Source organism: Oryctolagus cuniculus, chromosome 2, assembly GCF_964237555.1.
Source record: "Oryctolagus cuniculus chromosome 2, mOryCun1.1, whole genome shotgun sequence".
In the NCBI taxonomy this organism is placed as follows: domain Eukaryota; kingdom Metazoa; phylum Chordata; class Mammalia; order Lagomorpha; family Leporidae; genus Oryctolagus; species Oryctolagus cuniculus.
Window position 1 is genome coordinate 98,710,271 of NC_091433.1, and position 20,928 is coordinate 98,731,198.

General features: G+C 43.3%; 1 protein-coding gene across 7 annotated transcripts in view; it reads left to right on the plus strand.

Annotated features, from left to right (window-relative positions):
* ODAD2 (outer dynein arm docking complex subunit 2) overlaps positions 1–20,928 on the plus strand; it is a 69,035-nt gene that overhangs the window by 24,908 nt on the left and 23,199 nt on the right. For all 7 annotated transcript variants that reach the window (XM_051834409.2, XM_051834403.2, XM_051834405.2 and 4 more), the window contains 8 exons: positions 1,472–1,570; positions 4,144–4,291; positions 8,850–8,996; positions 9,300–9,509; positions 11,183–11,425; positions 11,758–11,868; positions 14,317–14,471; positions 17,284–17,526. In XM_051834409.2, the coding sequence (XP_051690369.1) occupies positions 1,472–1,570; positions 4,144–4,291; positions 8,850–8,996; positions 9,300–9,509; positions 11,183–11,425; positions 11,758–11,868; positions 14,317–14,471; positions 17,284–17,526 (1,356 nt within the window). The remainder of the gene's footprint in view (positions 1–1,471; positions 1,571–4,143; positions 4,292–8,849; positions 8,997–9,299; positions 9,510–11,182; positions 11,426–11,757; positions 11,869–14,316; positions 14,472–17,283; positions 17,527–20,928) is intronic.

The following is a 20,928-nucleotide window of genomic DNA, read 5'->3' on the forward strand; positions in this document are numbered from 1 at the left end:
GATGGGCTTTCTGAAACTTCAAACTCTTGTGGGGAAATGGGATTAAAAGATAAGTTTTTTGTATGTATAAGCAATATTTGAAATCCATACATAATTTTCTAGGAATGCTTTTGAGATCTCTCTTAAACGTAGATTTCAAAACTTTGGCATAGGATTTTTTGCATGAAACTTTTGAAGTACATTCACAGTATTAAAAAGGCTGAGTCTCAAAAATATTAATGGTCTTATTTAAAGGGAACATTGGTTTGGTGCATCTATGATATGTGCAAAACTAGTTCTATTTGGGATCCTCTATAAATCGGTGGCAAATAAAACGTAAGTCCAGTGCCACCTAAATATGGAGGTAAAACACTTAATTACATTTAGCAAATATCTCAGCAGTTTTAACCTCTTTAACGTTGCTTTGTTACATGATTGGATTAAGAACTGGCTCCTGATAGGTCACACAGGGACTGTCACCTACAGGGGTTCTGGAAACCACAGGGTGATTGTGGTTGTTTTGTTTTCTTTAAAGATTTATTTTCTTTATTTGAAAGGCAAAGTGGCAGAGAGAAACAGAGATAGAGAGCTTTTCCACCCACTGGTTCACTCTCCGAATGGCCAGAGTGGCCAGGGCTGAGCCAGGCCAAAGCCAGGGGCCAGGCTCTTCATCCAGGTCTTCCACATGCATGGCAAGGGCCCGGTAGTTCTGTTGCTCTCCAAGGGGAATCAGCCAGGAGCAGGTTGGACAGCAGAGCAGCTGGGGCTGGAACTGGCCATCCTGTGTTGAATGCTGGCGTTTCAAGCACCGGCTTAGCCTGCTGTGCCACAGCACCAGCCCGGTGAAGGTAAACCCACAGAGTTGTGGGAAAGGGAGATGCTCGTGCTTCCCTGGTTCTCATTTATTCTGGCTAGGGGAGGGAGGGTGTCTGGGTTTCACCTTTTTGACTCTATTTGAAAGAGTCAGTGTGCCAATGAAAAATGCATTGTGACTGTTAACTGGGACTTGCGTTTTAAAATTCTGCTTTGTCTGTGTACGTATTCTTTAAATGATGCATTTCATCAACAAGTATTGAATGAGAGCCCAGTATGTGCTCAGGGCTGCCTAAACCTGGGAATGCCTGGAAAACTCAATGTGAGTCCTGTCCCAATGTTGGCTGTGGGAGATAAGAAGATCGCTATCATCCGGGAAGCTAAGTACCTTTAGAATAGAAGGCCTGTGATGAAGGACTCCCACAGCAGGGCCAGCCTGTGAAGGCCAGTTTCTAGTACAAACACGCACTAGACCAGAATTGATAAAATTCATGGCCATGCTTGAAGAGCAAAAGGGACATCTCCGAATGGCAGGTGAAGCTGGAACTTGTCCTCCTGTGTCAGGAAAATGCATCATTTGGATGCATGAAAATTATAGAGTATTTGTGTACATTTCCATCTTGTATTTCCTTTTCATTAGCATAAAGCAATGAAGCTAATACAGATATCTTATTTGTAGTCACAGAAGTTCAGTAAAAGACAGCCAACAGGAAAAACATGGCGGAAAATTTGAAAAGGTGAGGTCATCCGCTTCCCATGGAAGAGCCCAGTTAAGCAGGTGTGTTTCTGCTGGTGTACCCAGCTCCTTAAAGCCACGCACTGGGATAAGTAGCACGCTAATTACTGGCATTCTTACTATTATAGTAAGGTCCTAAGATACTTATAGTCAAGGTTAGTAGGGATGTTAGTACACCTGATAATATTGGACCTATTTAAAATATATTTACAAGATAGCCTTTGAATGCATTAGAGTTAGTTGAAGTATTGGAATTTACTGGTATTAGTTGGCTCTAAGGAAATAAATGCATTTAATGCTAAGAGCAGTGAATTAAGTGTTAGGAGTACTGAGTTCCCAGCTGATCTCTCAGCTTTCCAACATTTGCTTCCCTGCAGAGTTCTCTCACCTGTCTGGGCCTTGCTTTTGCTCATGACTGACGACTCTGCCCACTCCCAAGTGATGTGTGTTAGTCCTAATTAAAGCGCAGTGCTTGCTAGTCGGCCAGCTAGCACACCTCTTACCTGATTCTCAGCTGCACAGCAGAAGTGACGTGTTTGGAGAAGGGTCTGCCACTTTCATTAGAAACTTCAGCGTAGTGGTAAAAATAAATGGCAGAAATTTCAAATATAAAAGTTGTATGCTTGGGGAAAAGGGTTGTGTAGAGTATAATGTGTATCACTGATGGCGTGCAGATTTGTGTGATGACCCTGGCAATCAGGACACAGAAGCATTCCATCACCACCCCGGGCTCACTCACGGCATACTTTGCACCTACTCCTCTTCCCCCTCCATCTCTAATTGGTGGCAACCATCGATCTGCTTTCCATTCCTACAGTTGTGCCATTTTGAAAATTTTATATAAATAAAATCAGATATTTTTATGCTTTTTTAAATCTCCATAGTACCCCTAGGAACCATCTAAATTTTGCCTATGTCAATAGTATTTTTCTTTTTAGTGCTGAGAAGCATAGCAGGGTATAGATTGTTTAATCGTTCATTTTCAGAGGGACATATTAGTAGTTTGAACCTTTTGGCTGTTACAGTAAAGCCAATATGAATAATTGCTTGCAGGTTTTTGTATATTGGCTCTGCTGTATCGATGCATAGTGATCGTTAAGCTTTCTAAGAAACTGTCAAAAGTTTCCAGAGGCGCTGCCCCCTTTTACATTTATACCAGTGATGGATGAGAGATTCAGTTCTGCTCATCTTCATCAGCATTTGTTACTGCCATTATGTTTTATTCTAGCAATTCTAAAAGATGTATGAAGCTACCTAACTTTGGTCTTATATTTAGCTAGTGATATCTTTTCATGTTGGCTAGTGATGTTGAACTAATGGTTAATGATAAGAACAAATCTTTCTGAGCTTAATTCTGCAGTGAAAACCATCTACAACTGAAGAATTAAACTTAATTCTTACAGATCTACTCAAAATTGTTGCGGATTGGGGAAATTGTGGTAGTTCATGTTTTTAAAAGAAGTGGTCCATTTTATCTAAGTTTACAATCTTGCTAGAGGTTTGTCAATTTTATCAGTCCTTTCAAGAAGCAACCTTTTGTTTTTATTAATTTTTGAACAATTTTGTTGGCATCTGCTTTTATCTTTATTTCCTGTCTTTGTTTTGCTTTGTGTTTAATTTGCTTTTCTTTTTCGAATTTCTTTAGTTTCTAGTTTTTTTTAGATTATTGAATTGAGACTTTTCTAATGGAAATATTTAGTGTTTTATATATTTTTTTTTCACTTCAATTTGAGATTTTTAAAATTTCTTTTAGACCCTTGGATTATTCTGGTGTTTGTAGATTTTTCTTGTTATGTTTCTGTTCTTAATTTTTAGTTTGATTCTGTTGTGATTGGTGAACATGTAAATTTTAAATTCTTTTAAAGTGGTTGACATTCTGTATGGCTGAGGATGTCTTTGTATGTATTCTGTAGATTCTTGTAAAGAATGTGTTTTCTGCTGTTTTTGGATGGAGTGCTTTGTACATGTAGGCTGAATTACATTGTTGAATGCTATTGTTGATTTCTTCTATATCTTTGCTTATTTTCTCCCTAATTGTTCTATCAATTGTTGATGACTTTAACTATAATTGCAAATTTTTCTGGTTCTCCTTTTAGTTCTGTTTTTGTTTTGTGTATTTTGTAGCTCTCTTATTTGGTATGTGAATATTTAGCATTACTATTTCTCCCTTTTATCATGTGTAATGTCCTCTCTGTCTTGGTAATTTTCTTTTTTCTTATTTAATTTGATATTAATGAATGAATTTCTGTGGATAGTGTGATTGCAGAACTGAATTTTTCACTTTATTCAGTTTTCACTACGGAGATAAATTTAAATGAATATCGATATAACTACCTGAAATTAGTTACTGTTTTATTTATACAGTGCATCCTTAGGACATTTACTTAATACTCTTGTTTACGTCTCACTGTTTCCTTTATTACTTATTCTTATATTTGGAGCAATAATACTGAGCTACACTTGCTATGGACCATGGGTTTATCTATTTCCTCATGTAAATCATGATAGAGAACTTCAGATCTGTTGCTTATGTATGTGTTGCCATAGTATTAGCCTTGTAGCCGTGTCCAGGTTGTGGCTCACTGGTATGTGTTTATTGCTGTTGTTATTCTTAGTAAAAGTGCTGATAAAATTGAGGAGATTTCCAGTGAGAACTCCTCGGAGAGTGAGGAGGATGAAGAGCCTGCTGACCACCGTCAGGAGGTGAACGTGGATCTGCCATCCGAGTACTGGCAAATTCAGAAGCTGGTGAAATATCTGAAGGTAAGAAAAACCTTGTGTGCTATGTTTGCAAGGTTTGTTTTAAATCCTCTCCCAAAATTGTCTATTCTGCTTCCATGTTTATTGAATGTTTCTTTTGAATGGGAGTAGTCGCATCCCTGGTATTACCTAAGTGACAAGGGAAAGTCTTACTACCCTGAAGTTTCAAGAGGAGTCTTCATGACGAGTCCAGGCTGCCTGGTAGCAGCCCTGTCTGCTGGCTGGGAAGTGGGGAGTGGGCAGGGCCATCAGCAAATATCTTGTTTTAATGCTATCTTATGATTGGCAATGTGGTGTGATAGAATGAGCATGAATTTTTGAAGTGTTCTTTCAGTTCTAAGCTGCATAACTTGCTAGCAGCCTAGCAGTTGAAAGTTTGCTTGTGTGGTTTTGAGCCTTTCTCCACCCATTGAATGAAATTAATGATAGCAGTACTATAGGATCACTTTGAAGATTGAAAAAAACACATTTGAGGAGCCCACGTTGCTGCATAGTGGGTAAGGCCACCACCTGGGAGGCGGGCATCCCTTATGGGGGTTGATTGAGTCCCGACTTCACTTCTGATCCAGATCCCTGCCAGTCTGCCTGGAAAAGCAGCAGAGGATGATCCAAGTCCCTGCACCCATGTGGGAGACCCCAAGGACACTCCTGGCTCCTGGCTTTGGTCTGACCTACCCTGGCTGCTTCAGCCATTTGTGGAGTGAACCAGCAGATGGAAGATTGCTCGCTCTCTTTCTCTCTCTCTCTCTCTCTCTCTCTCTCTCCCTCTCTGTATATAACCCTGTCTTTTAAATAAATAAAATAAATCTTTAAAGAAAACATCTGAAATATGTAGCATGGTGTTTAATAAATTGTAGGTGCTTCAGATGTGTATTGGTCCAAGTCCATAACTCTCAAGTCAGATAACATGTATTAAAATATTCTCTGTGATAACTGGCCCATATAATGTACTTTTTTTAAAAGATTTTATTTTATTTATTTGATAGACAAAGTTACAGAGAGAGGTAGAGAAAAAGAGAGAGGTCTTCCATCCACTGGTTCACTCCCCATATGGCCGCAACGGCTGGAGCTGTGCCTATCCAAAGCCAGGAGCCAGGAGCTTCTTCCGGGTCTCCCACGCAGGTGCAGGGGCCCAAGGACTTGGGCCATCTTCTACTGCTTTCCCAGGCCACAGCAGAGAGCTGTATCGGAAGAGGAACAGGCAGGACTAGAACCAGAGCCCATATGGGATACCAGCGCTTCAGGCCAGGGCTTCAACCCGCTGTGCCACGGCACCAGCCCCCATATAGTGTGCTTGAATGGAAGAAAGGGCAAGAAAAACAGCTTGCCAAAACCTAAATTTTTTAAAAAACAAATACGATTTATTTATTTGGAAGGCAGAGTTCCAGTGAGAAGGAAAGAGAAAGGAAGATTTTCCATCTGCAGGTTCACTCCCCAGATGGCTACAATGGCCAGAGACGGGCCAGGAGGCAGGAGCTTCATCCGTGTCTTCCACGTGGGTGGCAGGGGCCCGAGCATTTGAGGCATCTCCTCCTGATTTCCAAGGCACGTTATTAGGGAGCTGAGTCAAAAGTGGAGCAGCTAGGACATGAACCAGTGCTGATACGGGATGCCAGCACTGCAGCCAGCAGCTTAACACACTGTGCCACAACACTGGCCCCAACAGCAAAACTTCTCACTCCTGTCTAACAGTAACTTAGTGCCCATTAATCAACACTTTCTCACACCTCCACCTCTTCCCTCCACAGCCTCTTGTTGTTTTAAATTCTGACATCACAATTTTATAGGTGCCTTCTATGAATAAGATCACATGATACTCATTCTTTTGTGCTTGCTTTATTTAATCTAATATCAGGACTTCTAGTTAACATGTATGTTTTGCAAGTGACAGTATTTCAACTTTTAATTTTTTAAAATTTCACTTAAGGTATACAAACGTCATGCATTTCATATGTACAAATTTGAGGACATTGTATGCCTGCTTGTGTAATCACAACATCACCTCCTCTCTTCAAGTTGAGCAGTGCTCGGGCTTCTCCTGCACATGCTGGCACACGAACTGCACAAAAGATCTGTGCAGTCCTCTGTAGGCTTAGAACCCTCTGAACAACCAATGGATAAAGAAGGGAATTATGGAGGGAATTAATACATTTCATGAAACGAATAAAACTGGAAGCAGAACATAGCAAAACCTAGGAATTACAAAAGCAGTACTGAGGGAGAAGTTCATAGCAATCAATGCTTGCATAAAAAAAAAAAAAAAAAAAACAGAAAATCTCACTGAATCTCAAAGTAGTAGAAAAAGAAAAAAATCCAAAATTAGTAGAAGGAAAGAAATAATATTAGAGCACAAATAAAAGACTAAAGAAAATCAATGCAAGCAAGGTGTGATTTTTTGAAAAAAATAAACAAAATTGATAAAATCTCAGCTAGACAAACTGGGAGAAGACAAAAATGGGAGAAGATTCAAATCAGAAAGTCAGAAATGAAAATGTAGATATTATAATTGACACTATAGAAATACAAACAATTGTTAGATATTACTATGTGTAATTATAAGGCAACAAATCTGGTAATGTAGAAGAAATGGACTTTCATCAACTCCTTGATACCAAAACCAGACAAGAGCACAACAAAAAAGAAAGCCACAGGCCAATATCTGATGAATGTAGATCTGAAAACCCTCAGCAGTATAATAGCAAATCAAATCAAATCAAATCAAATGACATTAAAAAGATCATTCACTACGATGAAGTGAGATTCATCCCCAGGATGCAGTGACCCACCCCAGGCAGTCAGGGAGCTCTGAGCCTCTGACACCAGTCACAGTGATTGCCCAGAGACCCAGCTACACCCCACACCCTATTACACAGCCACAGAATTCCCACAGGCACAGCACACAAGGCCTCCACAGTCATGGGGCGCAGCAGACCCACTCAGCTCTGCAAGCGTGCCCCGCCCACGGAGAGAGCAGAGACGTTCCGGAACCAGCTGCCTGTGGGTGCAGATCCACTCCGCTCTGCAAGCATGCCCCACGCACGGAGAGGGCAGAGACGTTCCGGAACCAGCTGCCTTGGGTGCTCCACCTTGGGGTTGGAGCCCCAGAGCCTGTGATTGTTGAGAGGCTTGGCTCACCTCACAGTCCTGCGTGGGTACCCAGCCCCTTGTGAATCCTCCCTGTCAGACTCAAAGCAAGTGAGGAAATCGGATTTTGGTAAAACCCCTGGATCACACACACAAGAGCCACCACGGTCTCTACTGTCGATAACTACCCCTTTCATTTACAGGAAGCACCTTGCAGCTCCTCCTTGGAGAATGTGAATTGTCATCATCATTACTCTTGAGGCCTGGGACCATTATTAAGTAAAATAAAGGTTATTTGACCACAAGCACATTTTCCAGAATCCCCCACGTGTTCAGCACTCTGGAAGCTCTCTGAACCCTGTCCTTTTGGGATTTTGTGGAGGTCTCATGACACAGGCATGATTAAATAATTGGCTATCGGTGATCAGTGGTGATCAACTCAACGTTCATCCCTTCTCACCTATATGTAGGTCAGAGAAGGGACTGAAAAAAATCCTAAGCTAGGGCCGGCGCCGCGGTTCACTAGGCTAATCCTCCACCTGCGGCACTGGCACACCGGGTTCTAGTCCCGGTCAGGGTGCCGGATTCTGTCCCGGTTGCCCCTCTTCCAGGTCAGCTCTCTGCTGTGGCCAGGGAGTGCAGTGGAGGATGGCCCAAGTCCTTGGGCCCTGCACCCACATGGGAGAACAGGAGAAGCACCTGGCTCCTGGCTTTGGATCAGCATGGCGCGCCAGCCATAGCACGCTGGCCGCAGCGGCTATTGGAGGGTGAACCAACGGTAAAGGAAGACCTTTCTCTCTGTCTCTCTCTCTATCTCACTGTCCACTCTGCCTGTAAAATAAATAAATAAATAAATAAATAAATAAATAAAATCCTAAGCTAGAATTCTGCCTGGGTCTTTTTTGCAACCACCCGCAGCCTGAAGGTACCTACAGGTGGGTGGCTTGGCAGCCAAAGGACTAGCATGCAAAATGACATTATCACTCAGAAGATTCCAAGGATTTCAGGAGTTGAATGCCAGGAAACCAGCTGGTCAGAGACCAGCCATAGACTTCCTAGTATCACAGTGTGCAAGAGTAATACTTCAGACATGGTTTGCATTACCCCACCCAGTGTTTAAGAACCAGAGGGGCTACTGATTGCTTCCACATAAAACTTCCCTTTGCACACTCGTTTGCCCCTTGACTTTATTTAATGTAATAATGCTGCCTAATATTTAGCTGCTTAAAGGAGAAAGACCACCTTTAATTGTTGACTTTTAATTGGAACAATCTTTTATGATTTGTCCAACTTTTCCATGCTTCACCTCTGTATAGTTCATTGAAAGAAGTAGAGCACACCCAGAAAACTTAAAATTAAGTTAACATGCTATGAATGGGGAGATACATTTCCTAGTTCATGGATTCATAAGCGCTTAGTACATTTCTGTGGATGGTGTGATTTTACGTAACCTTGCAATGGCATTGCATCTTTGTAGGGAGGAAATCAGACAGCTACAGTGATTGTGTTGTGTTTGATGAAGGATTTCAACCTAGTCCATGAGACCTGTCAGCTGGCAATCAGAGATGTGGGAGGCCTTGAAGTTTTAATAAATTTACTTGACACCAATGAAATCAAGTGTAAGGTGAGTGGCATTGTGGCGGTGGATATAGTCTTGTCCCCACCTTGCAGAGGCTCTCTGCTCCAGGTGTCTGCATTCCTGGCTGCCTGGGTCTTGCCATTTTCTGCTACTGTTGCTGCTAATCAACCTGCTTCTTTTATTAGTTGCATTCTTTCTTGTCTCCCCTTTCTTTCTCTTGCTGTTTTCTATGAGTTCCTCATACTTTAAAAAAAATCAGGGCAGGAATTTAGGTAGATTTGCAATTTTAAAAACACAGTACTGGTGATGGGTACTAAGCACTCACTTATAACATTTTCACTCACGCAGATTGGGTCATTAAAAATCCTGAAGGAAATCAGTCACAATCCTCAAATCAGACGTAACATTGTTGACCTCAGGGGCTTACCTGTCATAGTTAATATACTTGATTCTCCGTACAAGATTCTGAAGTGTTTGGCTGCAGAAACTATTGCGAATGTTGCCAAGTTCAGACGAGCCCGGCAGGCAGTGAGACAGCACGGGGGCATCACCAGGCTGGTGAGTAGCACAGACATGTCTGCGGCTCCCTCCTGTCCTTCCCGGGAGTGTGTTCTGGGAGTTTTCCTTTTAATCACATGTCTATAAGGATTATTCGTGTGGCTACCAAACATGTTCAATCTCAGTTCTCAAAAACCATAGACAATTTAAAAGAATATCTGTCAATAATAGCATTGGTGTGCATGGACTGTGATGGGAAGAGTTGGGTGAGACCTGTGCCACGGGAGGCTGTCTGGTAAGCCCATGGCCTCAGATGCGGTGACCTCACTGTGAAGACTCCCTAAGAGGGCATTCTGACATGCAGGCACTTAGTCTTTTCCTTGTGAGCTAGGAGACTGGGAACTGAAAATAGCCCAATTTGATCAATAAAATAGCTCACAGTATGTCCTCAAGAAACATCTCAAATCCATTGTCACTGTTGTGTTTTGGAAGAACATGAGAGTACTTTAAAAACTTCATAATTGAAAGATACTAGACATTCACCATGAACTTTTGGCAGATCCTTTGTAGTTAATGTCAAGTAATAAAATGTATAATATTTAAATATAATATTTAAAACAAGAGGGGTCGTTGTTGTGGCGCAGCAGGTTAAGCCACCACCTTCAACCCCAGCATCCCATATGAGAACACTAGTTTAAGTCCCAACACTAGTTCAAGTTCAGCTTCCAATCCAACTCTCTGCTGTTATGCCTGGGAAGGCAACAGAAGATAGCCCAAGTTCTTAGGATCCTGCCATCCACACGGAAAACCCAGATATAGTTCTCGACTCCTGGCTTCAGCTTTGCCCAGCACTGGCTATTGTGGCCATCTGACCTGTGAGCGTGCAGATGGAAGATCAATCTCTCTCTGCCTTTCAACCAAATAAATATAAAAAACAAAAGAGATCAAAAACTGTTGATATTTATGATCCCATTTTTTTTTTGACAGGCAGAGTGGACAGTGAGAGAGAGAGACAGAGAGGTCTTCCTTTGCCATTGGTTCACCCTCCAATGGCTGCCACGGCCGGCGCACCACGCTGATCCGATGGCAGGAGCCAGGTGCTTATCCTGGTCTCCCATGCAGGTGCAGGGCCCAAGCACTTGGGCCATCCTCCACTGCACTCCCTGGCCACAGCAGAGAGCTGGCCTGGAAGAGGGGCAACCGGGACAGAATCCGGCGCCCCGACTGGGACTAGAACCCGGTGTGCCGGCGCCGCAGGCGAAGGATTAGCCTAGTGAGCCATAGCGCCGGCTACAATATTTCTATATCTCTATCTCTGCCTTTCAAGCAAATAAAAATAAATCACTGTTTTAAAATATAAGGCTGGATAGGCCTTTTAGTTATCATTAGAAAATTCCAATGGTGTTAAGAGCCCTAGTTTTCTGGGGCTAAGGTTGTGTTTTGCAAATATTACTAGTATTAGAGCCATACCAAGAAAATATGATTACTATCGTGGTGAGATTAAATTTCTTGAGGGAAGGAAATAAAAAAGCTCCCAAATCCAGAGGATAGTGTCTTCAAGAGTTTTCTTTGTCTCTTTGGTTTCATTGGCCACTGTGCAGTGTAAAAGTTGAATTTTTTAGAGCATTCTCATTTTTGACAGAGGCAAGGCTGATAAGAACCTGATAGCTACAGGAGGATACCTCAGCACATTCATTAACGTGTGTGTGTGTTGCATTTGTGTATTCCTGTAGGTGGCTCTCCTGGACTACACACAGCACGCCTCACAGCCTGCCTACTCCAGCCTGTACGAGACCACAGACGTGGAAGTGGCTCGCTGCGGGGCGCTGGCACTGTGGAGCTGCAGTAAGAGTTATGCCAATAAAGAAGCCATCCGTAAAGCCGGGGGCATCCCTCTGTTGGCTCAGCTGCTGAAGACTTCTCACGAAAACACGCTCATTCCCGTGGTGGGCACACTGCAAGAATGTGCATCAGAGGTGCCTGAAACAGTTTTGCCTCCCTGCATTTCCTTCCTTCATTTTCTTTAGCCAAAAAATAATTTATAACATTACCATGCATGCTAAGTATTTTTTATCAAGAAGTCATCATTCTGTTAGAGAAGATCAAACTGATAGTACAGTAAATCAGTACCTGAGGATATCGTTTTTTGAATGCTGGCTAATTCTCTTATTGTCATACAGTGTGTTTAGCTTGCACTTTAGTGTTGATTTATTGAGAAATTGCGTTCAGACTATCAGTCACTGTAAAAGTCTGTCTGTCTCGTATCCATCCACTATGCACATATAAATAGTTGAATGTACGTGTCTAGGAAAACTACCGAGCTGCAATCAAAGCAGAAAGGATCATCGAAAGTCTGGTAAAGAACCTAAGCAGTGAGAATGAGCAGCTGCAGGAGCACTGCGCCATGGCCATTTACCAGGTGAGCGGAGCTCTCCCAGCACTGGGGGACGTTCTTTCTCCTGTCACTCCCCGTCTTCGTGGAGGAACGACACAGGACCCTGCGCTGTTCTTTCGTCTGCTCGGCCCTCCCTGGGTTTGCTGCTGGTTCTTCCCGGGTTGGCTACCGTCCCTTCCACCTCTGTGGAAAGGCGGTTCCCCCTGCCACTTTCCCCACTTCCGCGGGGGAGTGGCACACCGCCGGCCGGCTCTCTCGGGGGCTTCTCGGGGGCTTCTCGGGGGCTGCTCAGGTGTTCCTCAGGTGTTCCTCTTAGATGTTCCTGGTGCATGCTGTCTCTCTCCTCCTTTATAGTCCTCTTCCGCCAATCCCAACTCTGCTACCCACACGCCGAGTACGCTGCTCTCCTCCAATCAGGAGCGGGATCAGCTCCTGCAGGTTACTGGTTGAACTGGAGGCAGCTGTGTAAAAGTTGTTTTTACTCCTCTCCCAGCGCCATATTGTGGGAGAGCAGATGCATAGAATAAGTCTTAATTCCAGTAACTTAGTCTAGTCCGAGTTGCTCCCCACATTCTCCGTGATGTAAGGCAGGTTTATAAACATGGGATCGCCTTCTCTGGGCCTGCGACCACGGAGTCTGCATTGTTTACAGGTGCCAGGTGGTGTTCATGCACGCCTGACCTGAGAGAGAAACTTGCTTCAACATTTTGGGTTATCTACATTTTCAAAAGGAATATATGTCTTTCTCTGTATCCGAAAGCCACTTACCTACTGTAAAATAGCACAATTAAGTACACCATCCCCCTTGTATTGCTTTTTATGTGTCTTGCCATTCACAGCAATCTTAGAAGTGTGTCTCCTACCAAGACAAGATAAATGAATGAATGTATATCTTCCTATTTTCCTAACTTATTTTAGACCACTAATTTTTGTGGATTGCAAATTTCATAATGCACCAAAAAACAGCTGAGAGTGGGGAAGAAGACAAGAGGGCCTTCAGAGAGCAGTGTCTGGCTGGTTACTGGCCAGGCCAGCTTCTACCAGTCACGTTAGATTTCCCAGAAGAATGCACTTAGGGTGTGAGCATGAGAAGGTATGCTGAGAAGACAAAGCCAGAGGAGGGATTCGTTTCAGTAGGGGTGGTCCCAGTCCTCCTGGACTAACATAACAAAGTACCAGTGACTGAGTGGCTTCAACAGCAGATTTTCACTTCCTGACGGTTCTGGAGGCTGGAACTCTGAGATCAAAGTGTCCCTGTGGGCGTCTTCTGAGGCTTCTCTCAGTGGCTTGCAGGTGGCTCTTTTCTTCCTGTGCCTTCACATGGTCTTTCTCTTATGCATATTCGAATCCTATTCTCATAAAAAGTCCTGTTGGAGCAGGACCACCCCAATGACCTGACTTAGCCTTATTTACCTCTTTATTATGTTTATTTCCAAGAATAGTCACATTCTGAGGTGTGAGAGTTAGAAATTTATTATATGAATTTTGAGAGGAAACGATTCAGCCCGTAACATAAATGCCTTGACTTGCATACATGCCTGATGGGGGTGTCTCTTGAGAGCTGCTTAGAAATAGTGGTTAATTTTTTTAAGTTACCACTGGTCAGAATCATACTCAGAAGGTAAACATAACAGGTCCCTCTGTGGCGCATGGAGAGGGTTTCCCTGAGTGACCCTCGGGGATGGCATGTGACATCTCTGCATGACACGGCATCAGAAAACAACAGTTTGCCCAGGGAAATAGCCAGTCCTGTACTAGACTTTTCATCTCTGGGTGTGTCACCTGGGAAGAATGCTTAGAAATATCTCTGCAATAAATACGTATCTCAGAGGGCGACACAGACACAGATAAACATGTTTGAATAGAATGTCAGGTGCCCTTGTTTCACGCCACTGCTCTGAGCGTAGAAATCCTGTGGACACATTCTTCATCTCTGTATTTCAGGGCTTTTTAATGATCTGACTCCTCTGTCTACTGCGTTTTTCTAAAACTCTGGATTGCATCACTGCAGACGTCCTTTGTCCGCCCCTGTGTGTTGTATGCTGGGTCTCTCTTAGTTGGGTCACTGCAGACGTCCTTTGTCCGCCCCTGTGTGTTGTATGCTGGGTCTCTCTTAGTTGGGTCACTGCAGACGTCCTTTGTCCGCCCCTGTGTGTTGTATGCTGGGTCTCTCTTAGTTGGGTCACTGCAGACGTTCTTTGTCCGCCCCTGGGTTTCTTTCTCACCTCCGCTGCCTCAGGGCAGCCCAGGCCACTCAGAACTGGCTTGAGAGAACCCCCAGGGCACGGAAACTGTTGTCCATTCCCAAAGCCTCGTGAGGGGAGAGAAATGATGTTCCGTAGCTGCCAGTGTGGAGAAGTGTGTTGCACTGAAGGTGCCCTCAGAAAATGCTGGAATGGCAGCCTCTCCGGCAGTCGCGGAACGCTGATGCGCCTGGACCGCTGCCAGCCTCTGACTGGACTTTCTGTGTAGTGCGCCGAAGACGAGGAAACGCGGGACCTGGTCAGGCTGCACGGAGGCCTGAAGCCCCTGGCGAGCCTGCTCAACAACACCGACAACAAGGAACGGCTGGCCGCCGTCACGGGGGCCATATGGAAGTGCTCCATCAGCAGGGAGAACGTGAGCAAGTAAGAGAAGGCGCTCGGGGGCCTGTGAGGAGGGCACGGCCGCCACCAGGCTTGGCGTCCCAGGCTGTTTTAGTAAAGGGTTCAGTCTAATGTGACAGATGGCCGCTTTGGATGAGGCTGGCGGAACGAAGTCATTCTTAGCCTGGAAAGACTCCCGTCCCCTCCCGCCAGCCAGAAAGGCAGTAAATTGCTGTGCCTCAGTAGGTCCAAGGGCCAGGACGCTGTGTAACATACGGCAGCCAGTTAAATCAGACACGTCCTGGTGTTTCCTACAGAGGCCTGTCGAGGTGCGGGCATGAATACTCCATGGGCTCTCCTGAGACGGAAGTGGCTCTCTTCTGTTCCCTTTCCTAAGAAACAAGCAAGATGAATCAGCTGAATGCCAGCCAAGCAGTTCCTCCTAAAGGGTAGTCATTTCCAAACCATTGTCACCGCATTTTACTCCAACATATGTGGAAAACTGTATTTGCTTTAATCTTTCAATTTGGCTCTTTCTCTAGAGTTTTAGAGTTTACACTGATGATTTCCTTTAATAAGATATTCATGCATCTTAACACAAGGTAAACCCAAACTCCTGAGACCAAGAGACTGAAATCAGAGGATTTATTGGGCAATTGCAGATGCTAGCCAGAAAGAAAGAGCTGATCCTGGGACAAGTTCTCACAGCCTCCAGAGCAAGGCAAGGGAGCAGCTGGAAAAATGTCCTCTGGACCTAAGAAGTCAGAGTTCTTAAAAATGAAAATTCAGGACGGAAACGCTTGGGTTATTTTATTGGACCTACATTAACCTGAAGTGGGTAATGCTTTGGCATGGGAAGCTAGGCCATAATGGGAAGCAGCTGTTGCTTATGGATTGGTGGAAACAACAAGCAGGATGCAGTAGCTTCTAACCTAGGTCTTTGTTTTTTAAAGATTTATTTTATTTATTTGAAAGACAGAGTTACAGAGAGAGGTAGAGACAGAGAGAGAGGTCTTTCATCTGCTGGTTCACTCCCCAGAAGGCCACAATGGCCGGAGCTGAGCCGATCTGAAGCCAGGAGCTTCTTCCGGGTCACCCACGCGGGTGCAGGGGCCCAACAACTTAGGCCATCTTTTATTGCTTTCCCAGGTCATAGCAGAGAGCTGGATAGGAAGTGGAGCAGCCGGGACTAAAACCGGCGCCCATATGGGATGTGGGCACTGCAGGTGGGGCTTTAACCTGCTGCTCTACAGCACCGGCCCCTCCAACCTAGGTCTTTAGGAGTGTAAATCACCTGACATCGTTCTGGCTTGCAGCTTTTGGTGATTAACCTTTCCCATCTCTCCTGCCTTCCATTCCTCCCAACCTGACCATCTAATAATAAAATTTAGGACATTTCATTTTTTTTCAGTCATCATACAAAATAATTTTACCAAATAAAGGACATTTATTGAATAGCTAGACTGAAAGTAACCTCAGCTAATTAAAACTTTTGTCTCAATTAAAAGTAACCGTAAAAATTCTGCTGCAGCACTTGAAAATATTGCTGAAATTTATTGGAAAGGTTAAAAATGTTTTATGTAGAAACTGGTGATTCTTTAATAGTTACTTTCTTTTCTTCAAAAGACGTCATGGTGGTACCATCCCTTTTTCCTTTTTTTCTTCCTCTTTTTTTTTAATAAATGTTTGTTTATTCATTTCAGAGGCAGAGTTACAGAGAGAGAGGGAGAGACAGAAAGAGAGAGAGATCTTCCGTCCTCTGGTTCACTCCCCAGATGACTGCAATGACTGGGGCTGGGCCAGGCTGAAGCCAGGAGCCTCCTACGCGATCAGAGGTGGCAGGGGCCCAAGTGTGATGCCAGTGTGAGAGGCATCCCACCCCTGCACACAACAGTATACCCCCCTTTTTAAAAATATTTTTCATTTTGTCTGAAAGGCAGATAGACAAAGAGAGACAAATGGATAAACGAAAAGACATCTGTCTGCTGGTTAACTTCCCGAATGCCCACAGCAGCTGGGCCTGGGAATTCAATCTGAATCCTTCACATGGGTGGCTGGGAACCAAGTACTTGAGCCATCACCTGCTGCCTCATAGGGTGCATGTTAGCAGGAAGCTGGAATCAGGAACAAGTCTTGAACCCAGGCACTCGCGATGTAGACATCCCAAGAGATACCTTCTTAACTCCTGTCCCAAATGCCCTCTGCCCCCTCAAATATTTACTTTTATATTATGTGCTTCCTCTTGTAATATACATAGTGCAAATAAACCAGTAAAATTGCATAACAGGAGAGATGCTAAAAGGTATTAGTGGTTAATACTGAAGACATCTGAGGCTAACAGATTTTTTTTTCTTTAGATAACACAAGCTACTCCTTACTTTGAGAGACTTACCAAACACAAATAGATACTGTTATGCCATCTTTAATGTGTTTAAAAACACAAATGTATTAATTCCTTTTCATTAAATATTTAGGGTGCTGTATTCATGTAAAATACCTCTGTAAGATAAGGGAAAACACTTAGCAGATTGGAATGGTGGAAGCTCAACTTTGGAGGAAGCCACAGTTGTCTCAGAAGCTGTGTAGCCTGAAGATTAGGGCACAGGCCCCGAGCCAGTAGCCGGGTGTAGATACCAGCCTTGCTATTCACAAGCTTCAGATTACTCACCTGATAATGGGGATTAAGTAGCACCTGCTTCACTAAGTTGTAAAGATTGAATGAACTTGTTGACGTCTAGTAAATTTTACCCATTATTAGTAGTAGTAATATTATCAATTAACATTGTACTGAAAATAATTCTCTCTCCTCTCTCTGTCTCTCTGTGTGTGTACGTGCCTGTGTGTGATGACCTAGGTTTCGGGAATACCAAGCCATTGAAACTTTGGTGGGACTTTTAACAGATCAGCCTGAAGAAGTACTTATTAATGTGGTTGGGGCCATAGGAGAATGCTGCCAAGATTATGAAAACCGAGTCATTGTCCGGAAATGTGGTGGCATTCAACACCTGGTGAACCTCCTCGTTGGAATAAACCAAGCTCTTCTGGTGAACGTCACAAAAGCAGTTGGTGCCTGTGCGGTAGAACCGGAAAGCATGGTGTAAGTTTCCTTAGGGGTGGAATGATTTTACATGAGGGTGCTGGGTGGTCATGGAATAGTGTCATCATTGGAATTTCAGTGCACAAATCTTGAAAATAAAATACCAGATGACCAAATCATGACTTCCTGAATCAAAACGTTACTTAGGTGAAGTGGGTGCCAATCTGGGCCTAGTGGGAGTATTTACAATATCCAGTAATCAGTTTCTCATGAGGAAACATTAATATCATCCCAAAGAATCGTCTGTCTCTGGGTATAGCCAGAGCAACTAGGGTCGTAGCTAGTCTAGGTAGCATCCTCAGAGTATCCTCCTCCATGTTGCATACTACTTCATCAAATATGTAGAGCACCTTCACAATGCCTACAAACAGATAAGGGGAAGAGACACAGAGTTTTAAGTTCTAATCTTGTCCCTTAAGCAAACTATTGTCTAATTAGAAAGGAAAATCCCAACTGGGGCACAATTTAAGAATAATAGCCAGATTATATAGAGGTTTTATATGCATATATATAGAGAGAATCATGTTCCACATTACAACATTGTGGTCAACACCAGACCGCATATACTACAGTAATGCTATAAAACTACAGTGATGCTGAATAATCTTGATTGTCTAGTGATATGGGGTAGGGAGCCATTGAAACACCCTAACACAATGCATGTTCACATGTTCAAGATGACACTGGTATTAGTCTTATGCACTGCCAAGTTGTGTAAAACGGTAGCATATGCAGCTACGTTTAGTATCTAATACTTGATAATAAATGACCATATTACTAGTCTGTATATACAGACTATACTGCATTTTTCATTGTCTTAGAGTGGACTCCTCCTACTTACTAAAAATAGTGTCAGACAGGTCCTCTGAGAAGTACTCTGGAGAAGGGCATTGCCACGGGAAGTGACAGCTCTGTGTGTTTTATCGCCCCTGAAGACTGTCCAGTGGGGCAAGATGTGGAATAGAGGACAGTGAGGAGTGAGCTAAGATTAATTTATTATTGAGGAAAGAAACATTTTTAAACTAATTTAGCATACTCTAAGTATACTTTGTATATAAAGTCTACAGCAGTGTGCAGTGATGTCCTAGGCCTTTTGTCCACTGACCACTCACTCACTCATTCAGAGCAATGTCCAGTCTTGTAACCTCCATTCATGGTGAAATGTCCTAAACAGGTGTACTATAATCTTCTTTTATACTGTCATTTTATGGTTTCATTCCTTGCTTAGGCATATTTAGATATATAAATATTTACCATTGTGTTAGTCACCTACAGTAGCATGCAAAATAGGTTCGTACCCTGGGAAAAGTAGGCTATAATCTATAGCCAAGACAAATAGTAGGCTATACCATTTAGGTTTGTGTGAGTACATTGGTACTCACACAATGAAGAAATCACTTAATGACATGTTTCTCACATTATTTATCCATCAAATAAATCATCACCGTATATGTTAAGTCCAGAAAAATGGAAACTCATGTACATTAAAATTGTGTTAGGTTCTCCAGAGAGACAGAGAACCAGCAGGGTGTGTATGTTGGTATTTAATGTATGTCTGTGTGTGTATACTCTTTAAAAAGCTCATGTAAATGTGTGTCATGAAAAAGCTGTACATAGATTTCAGTAATTGTACACCAAAATAAGCATTTTTATATCATTCTTCATAAATTTTTTGATGTACCCTTGTGTGTATATGTATATATGTACACAAGATATCTCTATATATCTCTCTATTTCTCTCTGTATCTCCATTTATCAATCATCTATCTCTTTGTGTAGGAAAAAAGAGAGAAGAAACAGAAATTGATTTATTTTAAGAAATTGTCTCAGGGGCTGGCACTGTGACATAGCAGGTAAAGCCACACCACCTGTGGTGCCGGCATCCCATATGGGCACCGTTTTGAGTCCCCGCTGGTCCACTTCCGATCCAGCTCTCTGATGTGGTATGGGAAAGCAGTAGAAGACGGTACCAGCATCCCGGGTTCTAGTCCAGGTCGGGGCGCCAGATTCGTCCTGGTTGCTCCTCTTCCAGTCCAGCTCTCTGCTGTGGCCTGGGAAGGCAGTGGAGGATGGCCCAAGTGCTTGGGCTCTGCACCCGCATGGGAGACCAAGAGGAAGCACCTGGCTGCTGGCTTCGGATCAGCACGGTGCACCGGCTGTAGCAGCCATTTGGGGAGTGAACCAACAGAAGGAAGACCTTTCTCTCTGTCTGTCTCTCTCTCTCACTGTCTAACTCTGCCTGTTGAAAAAAAAAAAAAGGCATAAAGGAAAGGAAAGCCAGGCAAATTTTGTAATAGGTTTTGTTAACAGACCTTAAGAAATGGTTTGCTCTTGCAAAACATGCAGAATGGTGTGAACAGAGGCTTGTTGTTGAAAGAAGAGTGTCTGTGGTCCATGAGTAAACTCATGGTTTCTCTCCGTGTCCGGATGGAGCCCTATGTACACATCTGTTGCAACATTTATTATACTATATGACGTGGTCTCTTCATCTTCTTCACTGTTTCCTAAATATAGTTTCCTAAATACTGCCCATTCTCAGTATTTGCAGATTCTGTACTGATGAATCTGTGTACTCCCTGAACTTGATTCATAATCCCAAATGAATATTCACTCACATCACTTTGATTGTCATTCAGAGACATGTGCAGAGTGGTGAAAAATTCGAGTGACGCTATGCACACATTCCCAGCAGAGGTGGAAAGGTGACATCAGTCTTACTGTTTCAGCTCTCTTACTATAAACAAGCCTGCGGCAGTCTTTGAGTGCGGTGCTCTGATTGATGATACTGCTGGGTGAAAGGGCCCTAGGCATAGCCCTGAGGTGGTGTCCTGTGTCCCTAGGACAAGGAGACCTGAAGTGCCTTACAGAGAAAAGGTGGTGTGAGATGGCCCTCATTCAGGAAAGAACTACAGTGCTGCTAGACAAAAGTTCAGTGTTAAAGAATCAACAGATGTATTAAGTAAGATGAGCTTAAACAGAGACACATAAAACAAGATCAACTGATGAAAATGTGCCAACCAGAAGTTCATAGTAAAACTTTATATGTATGGAGGCACTTCAAAATATTCATGGAAAATGGAATTAAAATTAGCGTGGGGCAGCATTTTACCTAGTGATGAAGCTACCAGTTAAGACACTCACATCTTTCATACCAGAGTACCTGGGTTCCAGTCCCAGTTCTGGTCCCACTTCCAGTTTCCTGATGAGGTGCACACTGCAAGGCAACAGTGACAGTTCAAGAAGTTGGTTTCCTGCCATCCATATGGAGAAGATTTGGATTGAGTTCCTAGCTCCTAGCTCTGGCCTGGTCCAGGCCCAGCCATTGCAGGCATTTGAGAAGTGAGCAAGCAGATGGGAACTCTCTCAAATAACTCAAGTAAAGAAATAAACTTTAAAAAATAA